This window comes from Triturus cristatus, chromosome 7 (genome assembly GCF_964204655.1).
Source record: "Triturus cristatus chromosome 7, aTriCri1.1, whole genome shotgun sequence".
NCBI lineage: Eukaryota > Metazoa > Chordata > Amphibia > Caudata > Salamandridae > Triturus > Triturus cristatus.
Window position 1 is genome coordinate 1,447,227,114 of NC_140590.1, and position 18,420 is coordinate 1,447,245,533.

An 18,420-nucleotide genomic window follows, 5' to 3' on the forward strand; every position below is an offset into this window, starting at 1 on the left:
TGTGTAAACACGCCCTGTGGCCGTTTTAAGTTGGAAGATTAAGTCCCCTTGAATCCTGAGGGTCTCTAGGGTCCAACTAGACCACTAGGTACCTCCAGTAAGCGCCACAGAGCTGCGTTGCAGAGAGATGTCAAAAGGGGCGCGGCCGAGACCACCTCTGTGCAACGCAGCGCAGTGGCTCTTACTGGAAGCACCTGGTGGGCTAGTTGGCCCCCAGGGTCCCTCAGGATTGAAGGGGAATTATTTCCCCAACTTAATACGCACCACAGGGCTTGTTTGCACACATTAACTCAGGCCCAGTCCCCTCCCTTCACCACTGTGTAAACACGCCCTGTGGCCGTTTTTAGTTGGGAGATTAAGTTCATTTGAATCCAGAGGGTCCCTAGGGTCCAACTTGCCCACTAGGTGCCTCCAGTAAGCGCCACAGAGCTGCGTTGCAGAGAGGTGTAAAAAGTGGCACGGCCTGGACCACCTCTCTGCAACGCAGCTCAGTGGCGCTTACTGGAAGCACCTGGTGGGCTAGTTAGCCCCCAGGGGCCCTCAGGATTGAAGGGGAATTATTTCCCCAACTTAAAACGCGCCATTGGGCATGTTTGCACGCGTCACCTCAGGCCCCGTCCCCTCCCTTCCCCACTGTGTAAACATGCCCTGTGGCCGTTTTTTAAGTTGGGAGATTAAGTCCCCTTAAATCCTGATGGTCCCTAGGGGCAAAATAGCCCACTATGGAAGGCCAGTAAGCGCAATTGCACAGAGGTGTAAAAAGGGGCACGGCCTGCACCACCTCTCTGCAACGCAGAGCAGTGGCGCTTACTGGAAGCACCTGGTGGGCTAGTTGGCCCCCAGGGTCCCTCAGGATTGAAAGGGAATTATTTACCCAACTTAAAACGCGCCACAGGGCGTGTTTGCACACGTCACCTCGGCCCCGTCCCCTCCCTTCCCCACTGTGTAAACACGCCCTGTGGCTGTTTTTTAAGTTGGGAGATTAAGTCCACTTGAATCCTGAGGGTCCCTAGGGGCAAAATAGCCCACTAGGTACGTCCAGTAAGCGCCATTGCAGAGAGGTGTAAAAAGTGGCACGGCCTGCACCACCTCTCTGCAACGCAGCTCATTGGCGCTTACTGGAAGCACCTGGTGGGCTAGTTAGCCCCCAGGGGCCCTCAGGATTGAAGGGGAATTATTTCCCCAATTTAAAACGCGCCATAGGGTGAGTTTGCACACGTCACCTCAGGCCCCGTCCCTTCCTTCCCCACTGTGTAAACACACCCTGTGGCCGTTTTTTAAGTTGGGAGATTAAGTCCCCTTGAATCCTGAGGGTTCCTAGGGGCAAAATAGCCCACTAGGTACATCCAGTAAGCGCCATTGCAGAGAGGTGTAAAAAGGGGCATGGCCTGCACCACCTCTCTGAAACGCAGAGCAGCGGAGCTTACTGGAAGCACCTGGTGGGCTAGTTGGCCCCCCAGGGTCCCTCAGGAATGAAAGGGAATTATTTTCCCAACTTAAAACGCGCCACAGGGCGTGTTTGCACACATCCCCTCAGGCCCCGTCCCCTCCCTTCACTACTGTGTAAACGTGCCCTCTGGCCGTTATAAGTTGAGAGATTAAGTCCCCTTGAATCCTAAGGGTCCCTAGGGTCAAACTAGCCCACTAGGTAACTCCAGTAAGCGCCACAGAGCTGCGTTGCATAGAGGTGTAAAAAGGGGCATGGCCTCAGAACACCTGTCTGCAACGCAGCTCCCTGGCGCATACTGGAGATACCTGTTGGGCTAGTTGGCCCTCAGGGACCCTCAGTATTGAAGGGAAATTAATTCCCCAACTTACAACTGGCCAGGGGGCGCGTTTGCAGAGTGCTGCAAGGAGGGGGCGTGGCCTCCAGCCCGATGCTGGTCTTTTATTTATTTTATTTTTTTAGGAAGGAGGACTGTGTGGCCCCCTCTTCTTTTTCTAATTTATTGGCCCTGGGGACCCCATCCCCCAGGGCCTGCACCCTAATTTGTTTTGTTGAAAAAAATTAATTTGGCCCTCCCAAGGCCTTAATCGGCCCCTGGGACCCCAACCCCCGGGTCATGGCCTTTTTTTTTTTTATTCTTTAGGAGGGGGGCTGCGTTGCCCCCCTCCTCAGGCCACTTATGACCTCGGGGCCGGCCTTTGTTTTTTATTATTTAAAAAAATATATATATTTATAGAAACACCTAGGACATGCTGGACAAACCGTATGTACCTATCACCATGACGATTTGAGTGATATTCATTAAAAGGCGACTATGCATACAATGAATCCACGTGCAATGTAATTACACCGCTAGTGAAGCTCTGACGTGTCTGACGCCCTACCGTGCCTAATCCCGGCGCCCCCGCCGGTGGGTACTCTCCAAGTAGACACCCTTGTTGTTTATTTATACAAACATGGGTAGCTATTGACGGGCACATTTAATACACACGCACACCAAGCCATTCAAAGGGGATTCGACAAAAATTCGACCAAACTATGCAAGAAACCCCCCTCACGGTTAATAAAACACACATCCACCGCCGAATGTGTAATACTTTTTATTTTACTCTCTGGAAAGGAGACGAACCTCACTTGAGAGTCACAGCGTGCTCCTGGCTGAGCCCAATGCTGTGTTACACCCACCAGTGCCCGCCGAGGGCCACACACCTCTGTGTTGTATTCCACCAGCTAGTGCGTATGCTATGACACTCTCTAGCCCATGTGCACTGTAACACCACCCCATGAATATGTCATGCCACACTTGCCTTCGCACGGGTTATATTGCGCCATCTAACGTGCCTTCCTCAATGCCTATATTACAACGCACAGCGCTATGCCATACATATTACAATCTGGGATCCATATCTTTGTCACAGTGCATATGCAATGTTACACTCCCCAGCACATATTTTATATTACAACTTTAGAGACTAGTTAGGTTACACAATACTGCCCTGTGCATATTACACTCCAAGGCGCATAACGCATAGCACGCGCTAGTGCCTGTGCTATCTCGCGCTCTCCAATAATCTGTCATCGCGCACAATGTATTGCATATTATATTTCACGCCCCGGTTCATCTTATATCACACTTTTTGGTGCATAGTTTATACCATATACTATATCTAGTTTTCATTTTCAATCGTGCTCTCAGGACTATGTTCTATATAAAACTGCGTCCACCTACCCTTTTCACGGGCATTACATTTTGCGATGGGGGGTGGAGGGTCAGGGGGTGTTTCTGCCAAGTGAGCCCAGAGTCACAGTCACAAACGTCCTCTTCTTCCTGAATAAAAGTGAGATTATGCTGCATATTGTTCATATTTTAAGTAGTTCGCACAGACACACATTTTAAAAACAATACAGTTCCTAATACCCACCTTCTCTGAACAGTTAGCTTGCTGCCCCATCCACCTCCTCCCTATCCTCTGTTGTCTGAATCCATGGACTAGCCTCCTCCCTCCTGCCATGCATGGTCTGATGTGCTGCCACTGCCCTCCATTTAGCATGATGTACCAGTCCACTCCTCCTGCCCTCCATTGCCCAATTCTATGGCCCATCATTGACCTCCTGCTTAGCCTCTGTGCTTAGCTTGCTGCCCCTATTCTCCTTCCCCCTGCCCTCCGATGTCTTTGTGCATGCCCCTGCTCCATCCTTTTTGCCCACCATGTTCCATGGACCTGCCACTCCTATCTACTCTGAGTGTTCTGTTGAGCTGCCACTCCCCTCCCACCTGCCTAGCATTGTCAGATGACTGCAACCTGTCCCTGCCACCTCCACCCTGCCTGTCCACATGCCATGCCCCTATCCCCTTCCTCCTGTCCTCCATGGTCCATTTTACTGCCACACCCTTCTGCCCTCCCTGGTCTGTTGTGCTGCAACTGCTCCTCCTGCCTGCCCCGCGCGGTCTGTTGTGAGTCACCTTCCCCTGAACTCTCTTGTCTGTGCCCAGGTCCTGACCCTCCCTTCTATTCTCCATGGTCCTTTGTGCATGCCCCTGTACCCTCCTTCTTGCTCATCATAACCATTGTGCTGCCACTAACCCTCCCGCTTGCCATGCATGGCCTTCTGTGCTGCCATGGCCCCTCCCACCTTCCCTGTGTGGTCAGCTAGCTGCCCCTGACCCCCTCCCACCTTCCCTCCATGGTCTGTGTGTATGCCATCATAGTCTCATTGTTGCTCTCCATGGTGTGTCTTGTTTCTAGTGCCCACCCTGCCTGACCTCCGTGGTCATCTTGCTGCTTCTGCCCTGCCCCCTTCCCCCCTGCCCTCTGTTTCCATGTGCAGACCCCTATTCCCTCCCTCCTGGCTTGTCTGTTCCATTGTAATGCCCCTGATCTGTCCCTCCTGCCCTTTATGGTCTGTTATGCTGCAGCTTTCTCTCCTGTCTGTCCATTATGGTCAGCTAGCTACCATTGCCTCTTTCCCCTCTGTTGTCCATGTGCATGGTCCTGTCCCCTCCCTATTGCTTTCTATGGATTGTTGTGCTGCACTCCCGTCCCACATGCCCTGCGTGGTGTATTGCGCTGCTGCAAACCCTGATGCCTGCCCTGTAGGGTCAGTTTGGTGCACCTCTCCATGTCCCTCCTGTCCTCTGTTATCCGAGTCCATGTCCCTACCCCAATTCCTCCTGCCTACCATGATCCAATGTACCATACTTGCGAACGTTTTGAACTTGGTAAGAGGAAGATTTTGAAAAAAAACTGGGGTATTGATTTTCCCCTTTGAGTTACATTGAAAAAAAGGAGCTTGTAGGCAGGAGACAGATCAAATAAAGCCCATTTGAGCTTAAAAAGATTGGACGTTTCCTGGCTGAAACGGGTCTGTTGGCATGTATGGTTGTACTACCACTGCCTTTTCCTTCTGCCCACAATGGTCTATTATATTGCCACAGCCTCTCTTGTCAGTCCTGTATTGTTGGTTTGTTGCTCCTGCCCCCCTTTCCACTGCCCTCCATAGTCTGTTGTGCTGCCACTGCCCTTCCTGCCTGCCCACTGTGGTCAAATTGTTGCCTCTGCACTCTCCTACCTGGCTTCAATTTTCAGAGTCCGTGCCCCTGGCCTCTGCCTCTCAACAGTATCCCAATGAACAACTAGATTGCTAACATTCTATATTTATTACAAAAGTGTGGAACGCCTGACGTCATCTTGATGTAATCAAAACTGTAATACCTAGAGCATTTCCTTTAGAAATTACATATATGAGAGGGTCTTATTTGCATCACAATTATGGTTAGTGCTCTAAAAAACTAAAATGAGGACATATTTTCTGAGTTTTCAAATAGCGACACAGAACTTTTAAATTATTTGTAATCTTTATTTTTTTTATCTAGTTGACCACTTGATTAAATGTTGCACCTAGGGAAGAGGATGTGGTGTTACTTCCAGAGCTGCAGACTTTGCAACTGGGGAACCAGGTTGGAGTTTCTGCTTCAGCTCAACATTCTGTGTTTCTGGTCAAATCACTTAATCTCCCCATGTCTACAACCAAAATGAATTTGATCTTGGGTGATGTAACCAATGCTCATGTAAAGCACTCCAATACCTGACAAGTCTGCACTATATAAAACTGCAAATACACAAAAAATATGTGTTTTGCACACTTCTGTCATTGGGCTACATGTGGGCTACATCTGGGTGATATTTGTGCTGCATTTGGGCTCTTTTGTCTCTGGTGGCTATCTTGGGAGATTTATTTGTTATGAAGTTTCCTAATTTCCTCATTTACTGCAGTCTCCTCAGTAGGAAATGCTTTCAGTTTTTTACTTTGATTCCATCAAGAAGGTATTCAGATATGTCACACATTTGCCATAAATTCTAAATGTTAGCACTCTAGTTGCTCATTAGATCACTGTAGTAAAGCTACTGCTCACCACGGAAGTCTGCTGCTGGTATTAAAAGTGCATGTTTCAGTCTGCATATCAGAATTTTTTAATGAAATAGAAGAGGATTTGAGAAGTCACTCAAAATGTGCCCTAATTTTTCTTTCTTCAGCACTAATCATAATTTCTATGGCAAAATGAACCCCCTCATTCTGTTCCTTTTTAAATTAAATGTTTTAAGTGTTACCAGTTTATTCCTATCAAGATGGCTTCAGGTGTGCCATACTTTTGTCATAAGTAAGACAGTAAGCGCTCTAGTTGTTCTTAAGAACACTCTGGGACATTCTGTCATTGGGCTATACTTGGGCTACATCTGGGTGATATTTGGGCTACATTTGGGCTCTTTTGTCTCTGGTGGCCATCTTGGGAGATTTATTTGTTATGAAGTTTCCTAATTTCCTCATTTACTGCAGTCTCCTCAGTAGGAAATACTTTCAGTTTTTTATTTTGGTTCCATCAAGAAGGCATTCAGATGTGTCACACATTTGCCATAAATTCAGAATGTTAGCTCTCTAGTTGCTCATTAGATCACTGTAGTAAAGCTACTGCTCACCAGGGAAGTCTGCTGCTGGTATTCAAAGTGCATGTTTCAGTCTGCATGTCAGAGTTTGTTTATGAAATGGAAGAGGATTTGAGAAGTCAAAATGTGCCCTAATTTTTCTTTCTGCAGCACTAATCATAATTTCTATGGCCAAATGAACCCCCTCATTTTGTTCCTTTGTAAATTAAATGTTTTAAGTGTTACCACTTTATTCCAATCAAGATGGCTTCAGATGTGCCATACTTTTGCCATAAGTAAGACTGTTAGCGCTCTAGTTGTTCGTTAGAACACTCTGGGACATTTTGTCATTGGACTATACTTGGGCTACATCTGGGTGATATTTGGGCTACATTTGGGCTCTTTTGTCTCTGGTGGCCATTTTGGGAGTCTTATTTGTTATGAAGTTTCCTAATTTCCTCCTTTACTACAGTCTCTTCAGTAGGAAATACTTTCAGTTTTTTACTTTGATTCCATCAAGAAGGCATTCAGATGTGTCACACATTTGCCATAAATTCAGAATGTTAGCACTCTAGTTGCTTATTAGATCACTGTAGTAAAGCTACTGCTCACCAGGGAAGTCTGCTGCTGGTTTCGAAAGTGCATGTTTCAGTCTGCATGTCAGAATTTTTAATGAAATAGAAGAGGATTTGAGAAGTCACTCAAAATGTGCCCTACTTTTTCTTTCTGTAGCACTAATCATACTTTCTATGGCAAAATGAACCCCCTCATTGTGTTCCTTTTTAAATTAAATATTTTAAGAGTTACCACTTTATTCCATTCAAGATGGCTTCAGGTGTGCAATACGTTTGTCATAAGTAGGACTGTTAGCGCTCTAGTTGTTCTTTAGAACACTCTGGGAAGCTGCAGTAGAACACAAAGGAATCAACTGACAGTCTCTGCCCTTGTTGGATGTACATGTTTTACTGAGAATGTCAGACTTCATTCTCACATGAGTGAGAAAAATAATGTGAATTTACAGAAAATATGCTCTCAGTTTAGCTTATAGATCACTTTCCAAACCTCTGTGGGAAAAGCATGAGAAAATGGTTTTCTCTCAAACATGATTCATGATATCACAGAAAAAGGCTTTTTCACATGGTAAAATCACCTTAGAACACACCACAATTCCTAAAATGAGTATGGTACCATCAACAAATGATTTATAATGTAACTAGAGTCTTAAAACCTTCTAATAACTGCAATGCTTTTTAATGAGGTGCTATCATTTATATTGGTCTCTTGGATGAAGTGCTGACAGCCAATCAGATCTCACGATGAGATGTGAGGTTAGGCTCCGTCCAGATATATATGTGATTTTGATTTTCTCAGGAACTACTGAACGGATTTACACCATTTAAGCAAAAGGCACGAGTCTGAACTGAGGACTATCTCTATGCCAAATTTGGTGTAATTCCGTTCAGCAGTTCGGGCTGTAGCTGCGTCAACAGGTCCTATGAGAAAATGCATGGGGAAAACGCGTTTTGGGACCCCCCTTTTTTCTCAGCCCCCGCTTGACGAATCACCGTGAAATTTTCAGGATATGAGCGGACGGGAGCTGGCCAAAAGTTTCGAAACTTTCGCGAAGATTCGTCAATCGGCGCCAACATTATTTCAAATAGAATGTTGCAGATTTCCTATGGAAAATAGGTCCTAACTATAACCACCTACTGGCGACTGCCAGTAGGTAATATATATATATATATATATATATATATATATATATATATATATATATATATATATATATATATATACACAATAAAATAAATCCATACCTCCTTCTGTGCACTTATCTTCTCGATAGTTTGTTTTTCGATATTTTGCTCATGCTAATGTGGTATCTATATAATATTGTGCAATATTTCTTTCACAATATTTCAGACTAAAATCTTATGGAATTCATTACATTCTTAGTTGGAAGTGATTCAGAGATTCAAAGACCTGATTGAGCCTGTGGTCTGTTGCGCTACACCATTTCAACCCATTGTCAAAATATATTTTTTTTAATTCTCACAAACAAATTAAACCCATTTTTTACAAATGTAAGAACAATGCCCGGCCTTTCCTTATATCCTGGCATGGTTGATGAGTACTAGTAAGTGTGCCTGGTGAACACTAATGTTTCTCACCAGTGTCCAATAACGTTAGATACTATTGTACTGCAGTTAGTTGGTCAACACACTCAGAGTGTGCATGTCTCTAAACTGAGGTGGTATACTTTTGGGTCGAGATACAGCCTGCCTGAGTAATCACATACAAATCAATGCCAATTCAGGATTATAATTTTTTTAAATAATTATCAATTTAGTTACAAACAAAAAAGGTAAAACAGATTAAGAGAACAGCCAAACAAACCCAAACTTTGTGAGCAGAGACTCTTATCCAAATGCCTACTAGAGTCTGGAGATAATTATCAGCTCACCTAAATGTTAGTTCAAATTGCTTTATGTTAGTTTATTGTATGGGTAATGTGAAGAATCCCTGATTTCTGGATTTATTCAGGTCCTCCGAAGCTTACAATAGATTCAAGATATGGTAGCAGCAGGCTTTTAAGTGGGGTGGGCTCTGCCAGGTCTCAGACTCAGCATGGGGAGAGGTATGTAGTCTTCCAGCTAGATCTGCCGACATTGGAGCTGGGGAACCGGGTTCAAGCCTCAGTGTTGGCTGAGCATCCTGTGATTCTGGACAAATCACTTAATCTCCCAGCGCCTACCAAAAAAGGAATGTGTCCTTGGGTAACTTAACTGGTGCTCATGTAAAGTGCTCCAATACCTTTGAGTCCAGTTTGTGCTATAAAAGTCTGCACACACAAAAAGGACTGACTTTGACATGGTCTCTACTAGGCCCTATATCAATGTCCTTGACTTTCCAGGAAAAAAACAGTGATTGGTTTTTCAACTACTGTAAAAAACATTAAGGTAATCCATGTAAGAGATGCAGTCCCTGTTTACGTTCCACTTGATTTACTTCACCCCGTATTCCCAGGCAATGTGAGGTGAAGTAAGAGAAATTCCCTAAGAGAAATTGCTTTTTCCAAATGCTGTATTTCTGACGTTTATTTTTCTATGCAACATGTATTCTGACTCTTGTCTAGTGCTTACTGTGAACAAAGTTATCTCTACATGTCTGGGTAAGTTCAGGTGGGTGGCTGTGCATTACAGGGCACCATTGAAAGCTCTGGAGTTGTAATTGACGACAGTAAGAGTTTATCACAATATCTGTCAGTGGCTCATAAATGTGTTCAGACTATGTGCTCGTCTACTTCTTGACCTCACTGTAGAGAAAACAGAGTGATGGTCACACAAGTGCCAAATGTAATTACCATTCTATGTGATAGTGTGCGAAGGGGTTAAACTGCTGTTGAATTATTGAGAGCACCAAAGGAAAAGAACATGCTATGCTTACAAGTAAGTAGAGCGAGAATGGGAGTGTGCATGTATGAGTGACAGAAGGACATTATTAAGGCGAATGACTCAAGGAAGTACTTGTAGAAGGACTGTGTGAAAAGATAGTGATAGAGGAGATGAAGATGACGTGTGAGATAGGTAGATAGAGAATAAGAGAAAAGGGGTGTAAGTGACTAACGGAGTGAAGTAACAGAGGACATTTGTGTGAAGCTGAGAATGATAGTGATTGAGACACTTGAAAGACCAATTTCCCTTCCACAGACCTTAGTAATGTTTGAGTTACAGTCTCACTTTCAGAAATGAAACATTTTCAATTTCAATTTTAGATCACGTTTCAATCCATACCCAGTGCTTTAAGTGGACCGGGTCCTGCTGGTGCCCAGCACCGGCAGTTCTAAAAAGCAGGTGCTGAGTCGGGTCCTTATTGGGCTCTTTATTTTTGCCCTCATCCTCAGGGTGGATTTTTTTCTTTTTAACTCTGCAGCAGTACCACCATTCAATGCCTTTTATGTAAGGTCAAAAAGACTTGTTATAGTTTTTTCACTGTCTCATAATATCACAACTGAAGCCTTTTCAATATTATATATAAGGAAGCCATAGTTGTTGCTTATTTAGCATATGCAACTAACAACGATTGACTAAGTCAATAGTTCTGGTTTATTGTAGGTGTAATGTTACTTGTTGTATTATATATCTGGGTGCACTGACAGAAGCAGCAAAATACCAATCGTGTGGCACACTATGCCAACCACAGATTTTTAGCTTACGGTGTTTTAAGCCACGCCCTTAATTACATCGGCCACGTCCCTTAGAGAGACCCCTCATTTTTTTCACCCCACTTAAAGCCCTGGCAATACTCTTAATTATATAGGCCCAACCTTTTGGAAAAGATTGCTAGTTACGCTTGTTTGGCCTAGCCTCTTTTACAGACCTCACCCTCCATCTCCACACCCACAACTTCTTCATTCAACGTAAAGTACTGGGTGGCAGATAATGGGTCAAAGTTTTCTTAAATTTATCATTAACGAAATAGAGATAGACATTGAATAGCTTAATTACATATGAATATTACTGACATTTTATCAAAACGTATTGAAGTGCCAGTGTCCGGTCCGTTGCTGATCTAAAACTGCAATTAGTTATTGGTATTTTTATCTTTAAAAGACAGAGCTCGCTGCACCATTCTGCCCCCACAGGAGATACATGGGAAACAAGTACAACCGTATAAAATGTTGCAAATAAATGCAGCTCAAGGAAAAATGATCGCAGTCAGAGAAAAACGTCACTTATTAGCTGGCACGTAGCAGACATGGGACTGTGCAGGTTATCAAGATATAGCAGTAGAAAAGGGGGTGGTGATGGACGGAGCATCAGAACCAATCAAACACTCACACCCAGTCAACAGATCTGGGTTTGATCCATCACCGTTCTTTAGCCCACTCTGCCACCCCAGTTCAGACATGGCCATATGCAAATCAGTCTGACCCTGTGCCTCATGGGAACAGTCCAGCCCGAACTGCCAAGGCATGCCTTCCCTGGACCGGAAACAAGCTTCCTAGGACCGGTTTCTGGCAGTGAGTGCTTGCAATGTTCAACACTCCGTCCATCATATCCTTTGGTTTTTATCAAGATATAGCAGTCATAACATCTCGTAAGTTAGAGCAAGACCACCTGCTGATGTTAGTTCTGGGGTGAGGGCCTCTCTCGGGCTCATTAATTTTGCAGCTGACAATTGGGCAAAATAGATACAGTTTACAATGAAAAAAATAAGCCTCCTTAAAATGTCACGAATTGTGCTGCTGGCATTTTTTTTATAAAACGAAATTAACTTTACAATGAAATATTAAATAAAAAAACGCAACATTTGTGCCCTAAACTAAGAGTGTTGAGGGCAAACAGCCACAACGACATCATGTCACTGACAGTATTCGTGTTGAACAATCTTGTAGCCTCACTGTCTTTTTCTACAGGAAACACCAGATGGCGCTATAATCATTGGAACATCACCTGAACAACAGCTCATGTACTGAAATATGGCCACACGATTTCGCCGGGCGCGGTGGCGTGTGCCTGTAATCCCAGCTACTTGGGAGGCTGAGGCTGTCGGATCGCTTGAGTCCAGGAGTTCTGGGCTGCTGTGTGCTATGTCGATCGGGTGTCCACACTAAGGTCGGCATCAATATGGTGATTCTGCGGTAGCGTGGAACAACCAGGTTGTCTAAGGCGGGGTGAATCGGTCCAGGTCGGAAACGGAGCAGGTCAAAACCCCCGTGCGGATCAGTAGTGGGATCGCGCCTGTGAATAGCCACTGTAAACCAGCCTGGGCAACACAGTGAGACACAGTCTCTTTTTTTCTAGTTTCCTACTAAAAAAAAAGCCAATTGCTAAAATATGTCACTTTTAGCAGTCTTTTTTTAAATATGTGCACAATTTCAAGATTATCAAGGAAATAATATATAGAAGCATAGACATAGGAAAAATACTCACTGATTAGGGGGCCACAGTAAATATACTCGATGGTTGCACAGAGATAAATATACTAAATTGTTGCATAGCGATAGTTATACTTAATGGTTGCATAAACAGGATAAAGGACACTAGAAATTCCTACGGCGTATATAGTATGACATCTTAAATAAAGCCTCTGATATTCGGAACAGAACGAGGCGAGCAGCCATCTTATTCTAGTGATCATTAGAATGGCCTGAGGCAGCAAATCAATTTGCGTAGTAAACGGTATTACCTTTGTGCTAGGAGTGCTTTTAATAATTTCAATCGAAGTGAGCCTGATAAGCGAATTACATTATATAACCACAGGTTATTGCGCCCCTACTGTTTCCGCCCCTACTGTTTCAAAATATTAAACAAATTGAACCTTTCCCATTATAACATGGCCGATATTTTATGTTGCCACTGGGAGAGTCCGCTCTCTGTTTTTACTACAGACCCATCTAGTCAGTGGAGTTTCTTGCTGTTGGTTCGGGTAGCAATCGATAAACTGCTCATTTTCTGGGTTCTAGAGTTGGTGCAGGTAGGTGGGCAAGTCTTATCCCCTATGGTTTCTTCGTTTCCTCTTTATCCTTCAAGCTCTTTTTTATTGTGACTTCGTGAACCTCTTAGCTGCAGTTCTATATCTCTTCTCTCATTTGTTAAATTTGACCTGCCTATTTTACCGTTTGACTCTTAACCTTCAGAAGAAATCTGAAGCAAATGCAGATGTATATTCAGATATGAAATTCTTGAATCCAAGAAACCTCTATTTCGTAATTGACGTGGACACGGGGATGGCTAGTGTAAAATGTCTTGTTTTGGTCACGTGGTACTTGTCTGTATTTTGTCGTTCGACACACTGGAAGACAGCAGAGAGTGCTGTCTCCCAGATGCTGGGGTCAGATTGTGCTACAATCACAAGTGTATCCACGCAGATGCGGTGGAGGATTGTGATTTAACTGAACTTCGGTAGGGGACGTAGAGAGAAAGGAAGAGACAGACCGAGGCAAAAAAAAAAACTTTACTAAGAGGTAGATTGCGAATGATGCGGAGGCAATAAAGATACATGGACATAGAAACTGGTTGTTCGTAGTTATATTTATTAAAACGTCGTTAGAAGGAAAGTGTATATTCATTCAGTCCAGTGTGTGCCTATCTCTCCATTTCTTTCCCCTGCCCTACCTGTCTTTGTGGTGTGTCTATCGCTCCTTCTCTCTCTCCCCTTTTCTTTCTCACTCTGTCCGTCTTTCTCTGTTTATTCTTTTTCTCTCTATCGCGCTCTCTTCTTGGCTCTTAGTCTGCCTCTCACTGTCTCTTTTTCCCATTTTCTCCCTGCCTGGCTCTCTTTATTAGTCTGTCTTTCTTTTGCTTTCTCCCTTTTTTCTGCCTTGCTTTCTCCCTTTTTTCTGGCCCCCCTTTCTCTTTTTTCTGGCCCCCCTTTCTCTTTTTTCTGGCCCCCCTTTCTCTTTTTCTGGCCCCCCTTTCTCTTTTTCTGCCCCCCCTTTCTCTTTTTCTGCCCCCCCTTTCTCTCCTCAGCTTTCTTTATCCATCTGTCACTCTCGCTCTATGTCACTCTCTCGCTCTCTCCTTGTCTCTCCAGTTGTCTTTCTCTGCTACTTCCTGTCTGTCTTCTCTCTCCCTCTCTCTCTATTTCTGTGTATCCTTGTCTCTGACTTTCTTTTTTTTTTCTCCCCATTTTTGGATTTTGTCCTGTCTCTATCATTCTTTCTCTCTCTGTCCTTATCTGGATTTCCTCTTTTCTGTCCCCGATTTTCTTTCTTTTTGCATCTCTCTCTCCCGTTTATTTCTCTCTCTGACAGTCACTCAGCTCTGGACGTTCCTAATGTCCTGAGCAAACAACAAATGTTCGGTGCTAAGTGTTATTTTTCTGGTGCACGTGTAGTGGAAACTTCTGACATGAACTGGTGTGAATGAAATGAGCAGTAAAACTGCAGAGATTCCAGTGCTTAATTTTTGTGTTACTTCCAAACTGGAAAGCTTTGATTGTGTCAGTCGCCTACTTAACAAAAAAAAAATCCTTTTTTGATTTTTGTGTCGCGTGCTTCTCAAGCATTCTGCTGGACCTGCAGGGACAAGAGTGTTTTTCAGGTTAATTCTTTCCCCACACCCGCATGGATAGTATTCATTTTGTTGGCAAAAGTACAGGCACAGAAGCTTGGAAACACTTCTGTAGTCAAATGGGTTTAACAGGTGGTGATGGTTTCACATTCTGAAGAAAGGCCAACTTTGAAAGAAGGTACTTGAGTTAGTCACACCTCATCAAAGTTATGTGTTCAAGGACACTTGTGTGTTCTTCCTTTCTCCGTAATTCCCTTGTGTGGCATAATTGGGGGAGGTTCTTAGATATTGACTTACTCAAGTTTTGGGTGATGCTATGAAGATTAACATTACTTGAAGCGAATAATTTGCTCAACAATGATAAACACCTAGACTCTACAGGAAGGGCATGTAACATAAGTAAATGTCCAACATTTATATCACTCTTAATGTTAGTATTCAGCTTGCTTTAAATAGATCACAATTCAGATGGATACAGAAACAGACAGAATCATATTGAACAGTATTCCAAGTCTCAGTGTTTTGTGAGGTTTGAGTGACTGACAAGGCCTTCACATTGAAATCCTTTACGCCCCACCCCAGCCGATAAGGTAAACTCTGAATTGGATTTGTGGTTAAAAATGTTTCTTTGCAGTGCTCTGGCCATTATTTCGTCATGCTTGAACACTTGACTGCGCCATATAAAATTAATCTCTGAACTGCCCTCTAGTAACTTGTTCAGTTGAAGTACGCACTTTTAATCAGTGTATTACATTTTTTCATTGCACACTGTATCATTATTTTAATTGGTAAATGCATACCCTTTGGCTAATTCCCCTGTGAACAAGATTAATGGATGTACGACAAATACTCCGATATGGTAGCCAGTGGATACCGCTCACCTGAGAAGAGAAAGATGTGCAGATGCATCTACAATAACAAAAGGACACTTTGCAATTCTGCTTTCTACAAGTGATCAAAGCAGTTTGAGAAGTATATTTTAGTATACGTGATTCTAAACAGATGTGTGTTTTATTATGCTATCTCAGATTAAAAGACCATGTGCTATTGCATCCTAGAAGGCTGCTCCAAGACGCAAATCACAAGGGAGCAAAGAAGCTTGTTTGTAGGAGTGGCATGCTTGCAAGATGCTCTGACCAAATTCTGAGGTCTGACATTGCTTCTAGGATTCCCTATGTGCCGCATTTTTCAATGTTCATGTATAGTGTGTTCAGGGTTGCTTAGACAAGTTGGGTATGTGGATCATTATTGTTAAACTGAGGCTGACAATAGCAGTCTCACTCTTCTATGTTCCCTTGTCATACAGCATCTGTTTGCGAGCAGATGGAATCAAGGGTTCATTTAATTCTACTGGATTCACGTTTTAGTTAATGGCGTTGCGTTAGGAGTCTGTGTATCCATATGCAGATATTGTATGCAGACTTTTTATTATTGGAAATGGAAGTGTACCCTCATAGTGACAAGTATTTCTCCCTGCAGAGACCATAGGATCTTTAGTGGAGAAGAAAGAGAGCTTCGTTTTGCCATGGCTACAGAGTTGGACCTTTCTCCCCCTGACATCCCAGAACCCACGTTTCTGGAGAATCTACTGCACTATGGACTTTTTCTAGGAGCTATTTTCCAGCTGGTATGCATCCTGGCCATCATTTATCCCACTTCCAAGTCCCCACAGACGGTAAGTGAGTTAAATAGGTTTCATGTTTGGCTGACTGCATTTTCATTTGGTAACTCAGTCTTATGTTTTTTCCAGTGCGCTGCACTGGTCTCCCTCTTTTTGTGTTTTCGTTCCACTCCGAAGTCTATATTATGTATTCCTGTGACTTCTACTTTACCCATATGACAAAAGTAGGACCAGACCCGACACACATGCACCACTGAGGAGGAGTGTAAAAAAATGGTTGAATTCTAAAGGCTGATTAAAGCAAGTCAATCTTTGGTCAAAGTCTATCACTGCGAGGCAACATGTATGTTCCCTATCCAGTACAAACATGTCACAAAACTAACAAAGAAGTTGTTCATTGGGCACTTTGGTTCCTGCTTCTTTATTTGAAACAAACATAGATACATCAGAGGAAATCTAGGGGTGATAGTTACGAATTGATAAAGGAGGCGAAGATAGCGTTGCATTTAATATGCCACCAGTAGGACTTTTATAAATGTCCTTCATTCTTTACCTTTCAAATGAATATGAATCTACTTTATGGCTCTTAGCCTTTGTGACTTTAAATAAACACTTTTTAATTGCTTCTAATAAGAATTATGTTAGGATTCAATACAGTAAGTAAATGTGGATGGTTAAATCTGCAAATGATCATGGCAATTTGAAGTGTGCTAGCATTTTAATTAGATTTTAAATTTACCGATTTAGGCACTGGAATTTACCACATATTATAAACCTTCAAGTCAAACTTTTTGTATAAAAGCCTGGTATTAAAATACAGGTACGTTACAGTTAAAATCACTTGAGAAGAGGCCACTTAAGGGGTTCAAGCTGCCTTGAAGTGACTGCACCATTGATCTAAATGCAAGTGGGCGTGGGCAAAGGGAATGCAGAGAAATTACACCCAAACTTTGCCTCATCAAAAAGATCACACATTTATGAATGGGAGATGGTATCTAACTTCAGTTCATGAGGCAATGTGTCGCCAAAGTATGGCACCTCCCAATACATCCACAACGCAATCAATTAGGCTGGGATCCACTCAAAAACGAAGTTCTAGACCAGCAAAATAAATTTAAAGGATTTAACAAAAATTCAATAGATGCGGTATAGAAATAATAATTGTAAATACATAAAGCCATTTCCATGAAACCTGTCAGCAAATGGATAATTACAGATTAGTGCAAATTCAGATCTATTCTAAGTCCTAAGTGTGCAGCAAAATCAATAGAGAATCGGACAGCATCCCTTGCAGCATATGAAAGTTCTCTGGTTCATCACAAATACTGAGGGTTTACATACACTATTTTTGCATATTAAATCACTGAAACTGCAAAATCATTGTGGTGTGGTCAAAAGTGTTATATTCTTAGCAAAGCAAGCACAGTTTTATTAAACATCATATTACCGAAGCACTATCCTACTACATGAAAATTGATTCTGCCCACTTTGTGATAATTCCATCCACAGATGGCAGAGCAAACTTGTTACATGAAGAACAGCAAACTCTAGTGAATGCACAGTGAGCTAGTGAAAGATGCTTGAGTATACCTACAATATCGTGACCATGCTAGAAAGATTTAATCGAGAATGGCAAGGTCAACATCCGTGGAAATAAGCAAACATGACTTTGATCAACTGTGTGCTGCAGAAGTAATGAGCAGTGAAAGGTGCAGGGGGGAACACCTATTTTGAAAAATATGGCTGCCGGGTCCAAATTGAGGCTTAATTAACAAGGGACAAGAAAACACACTTCTGCTTGTCATAGGAAATCTGTTTTGTCTGCAGTAGTCCTAAATCAGCGTATACATATAGAATCAAGTGTAAAAGCACTGCACATTGTTAATGATGCATACAAAATGTAAATGTACAAAAAGCGTTCACACTTGTACGTATACATGCCTTAATACTGTATTTATTCTGTCAATAACTATGACCCTGCCAATAACATCTGTTATTTGTAAGTTTTGCTTACGGACCTAATAAAACATGAGCTCTCTAATTTCAGGTGACCCATTAGTTGATTTGAGCACATATTTTGAGAAACTAATAAAAATATTGCATTGTAACTTCATCCACCTGCTGGGTTTCTTGATGGTAGATCAAATGAAGCAAATTCATAAAATCTAAGTGAAAAAACAGGTTAGTGAAATGTCTGGGTAAGCCACTCACCCTCTATCATACAAATGAAGTTTAGAAACCGATCTAAGGTTGAGCATGACTTTTTTTATTTAACTATTCTTTGCTACATATCACATGGTAGCCAAAACTGGTGAAAATCTCTGAAATGTGTGAGATAATATGTAACAATCTGAGTGCCGCGAATGGAACAGATGCTATATCTTTTTGAGTTATGAGGTGTCAGCACTTGTC

General features: G+C 42.8%; 1 protein-coding gene and 1 non-coding gene across 3 annotated transcripts in view; both read left to right on the plus strand.

Annotated features, from left to right (window-relative positions):
- The window catches only part of MANBAL (mannosidase beta like), a 131,254-nt gene that overhangs the window by 34,541 nt on the left and 78,293 nt on the right, over positions 1–18,420 (plus strand). Inside the window, exons 1-2 of one of the 2 annotated variants that reach the window (XM_085619189.1) lie at positions 12,717–12,849; positions 15,867–16,062. In XM_085619189.1, the coding sequence (XP_085475315.1) occupies positions 15,913–16,062 (150 nt within the window). In that variant the 5' untranslated portion in view covers positions 12,717–12,849; positions 15,867–15,912. Of the gene's footprint in view, positions 1–12,716; positions 12,850–15,866; positions 16,063–18,420 lie in introns of those variants that run through there. The other variant, XM_085619190.1, reaches the window with a different exon arrangement.
- Positions 11,868–12,167, plus strand: LOC146812174 (signal recognition particle RNA). The gene has a single exon (XR_014967327.1).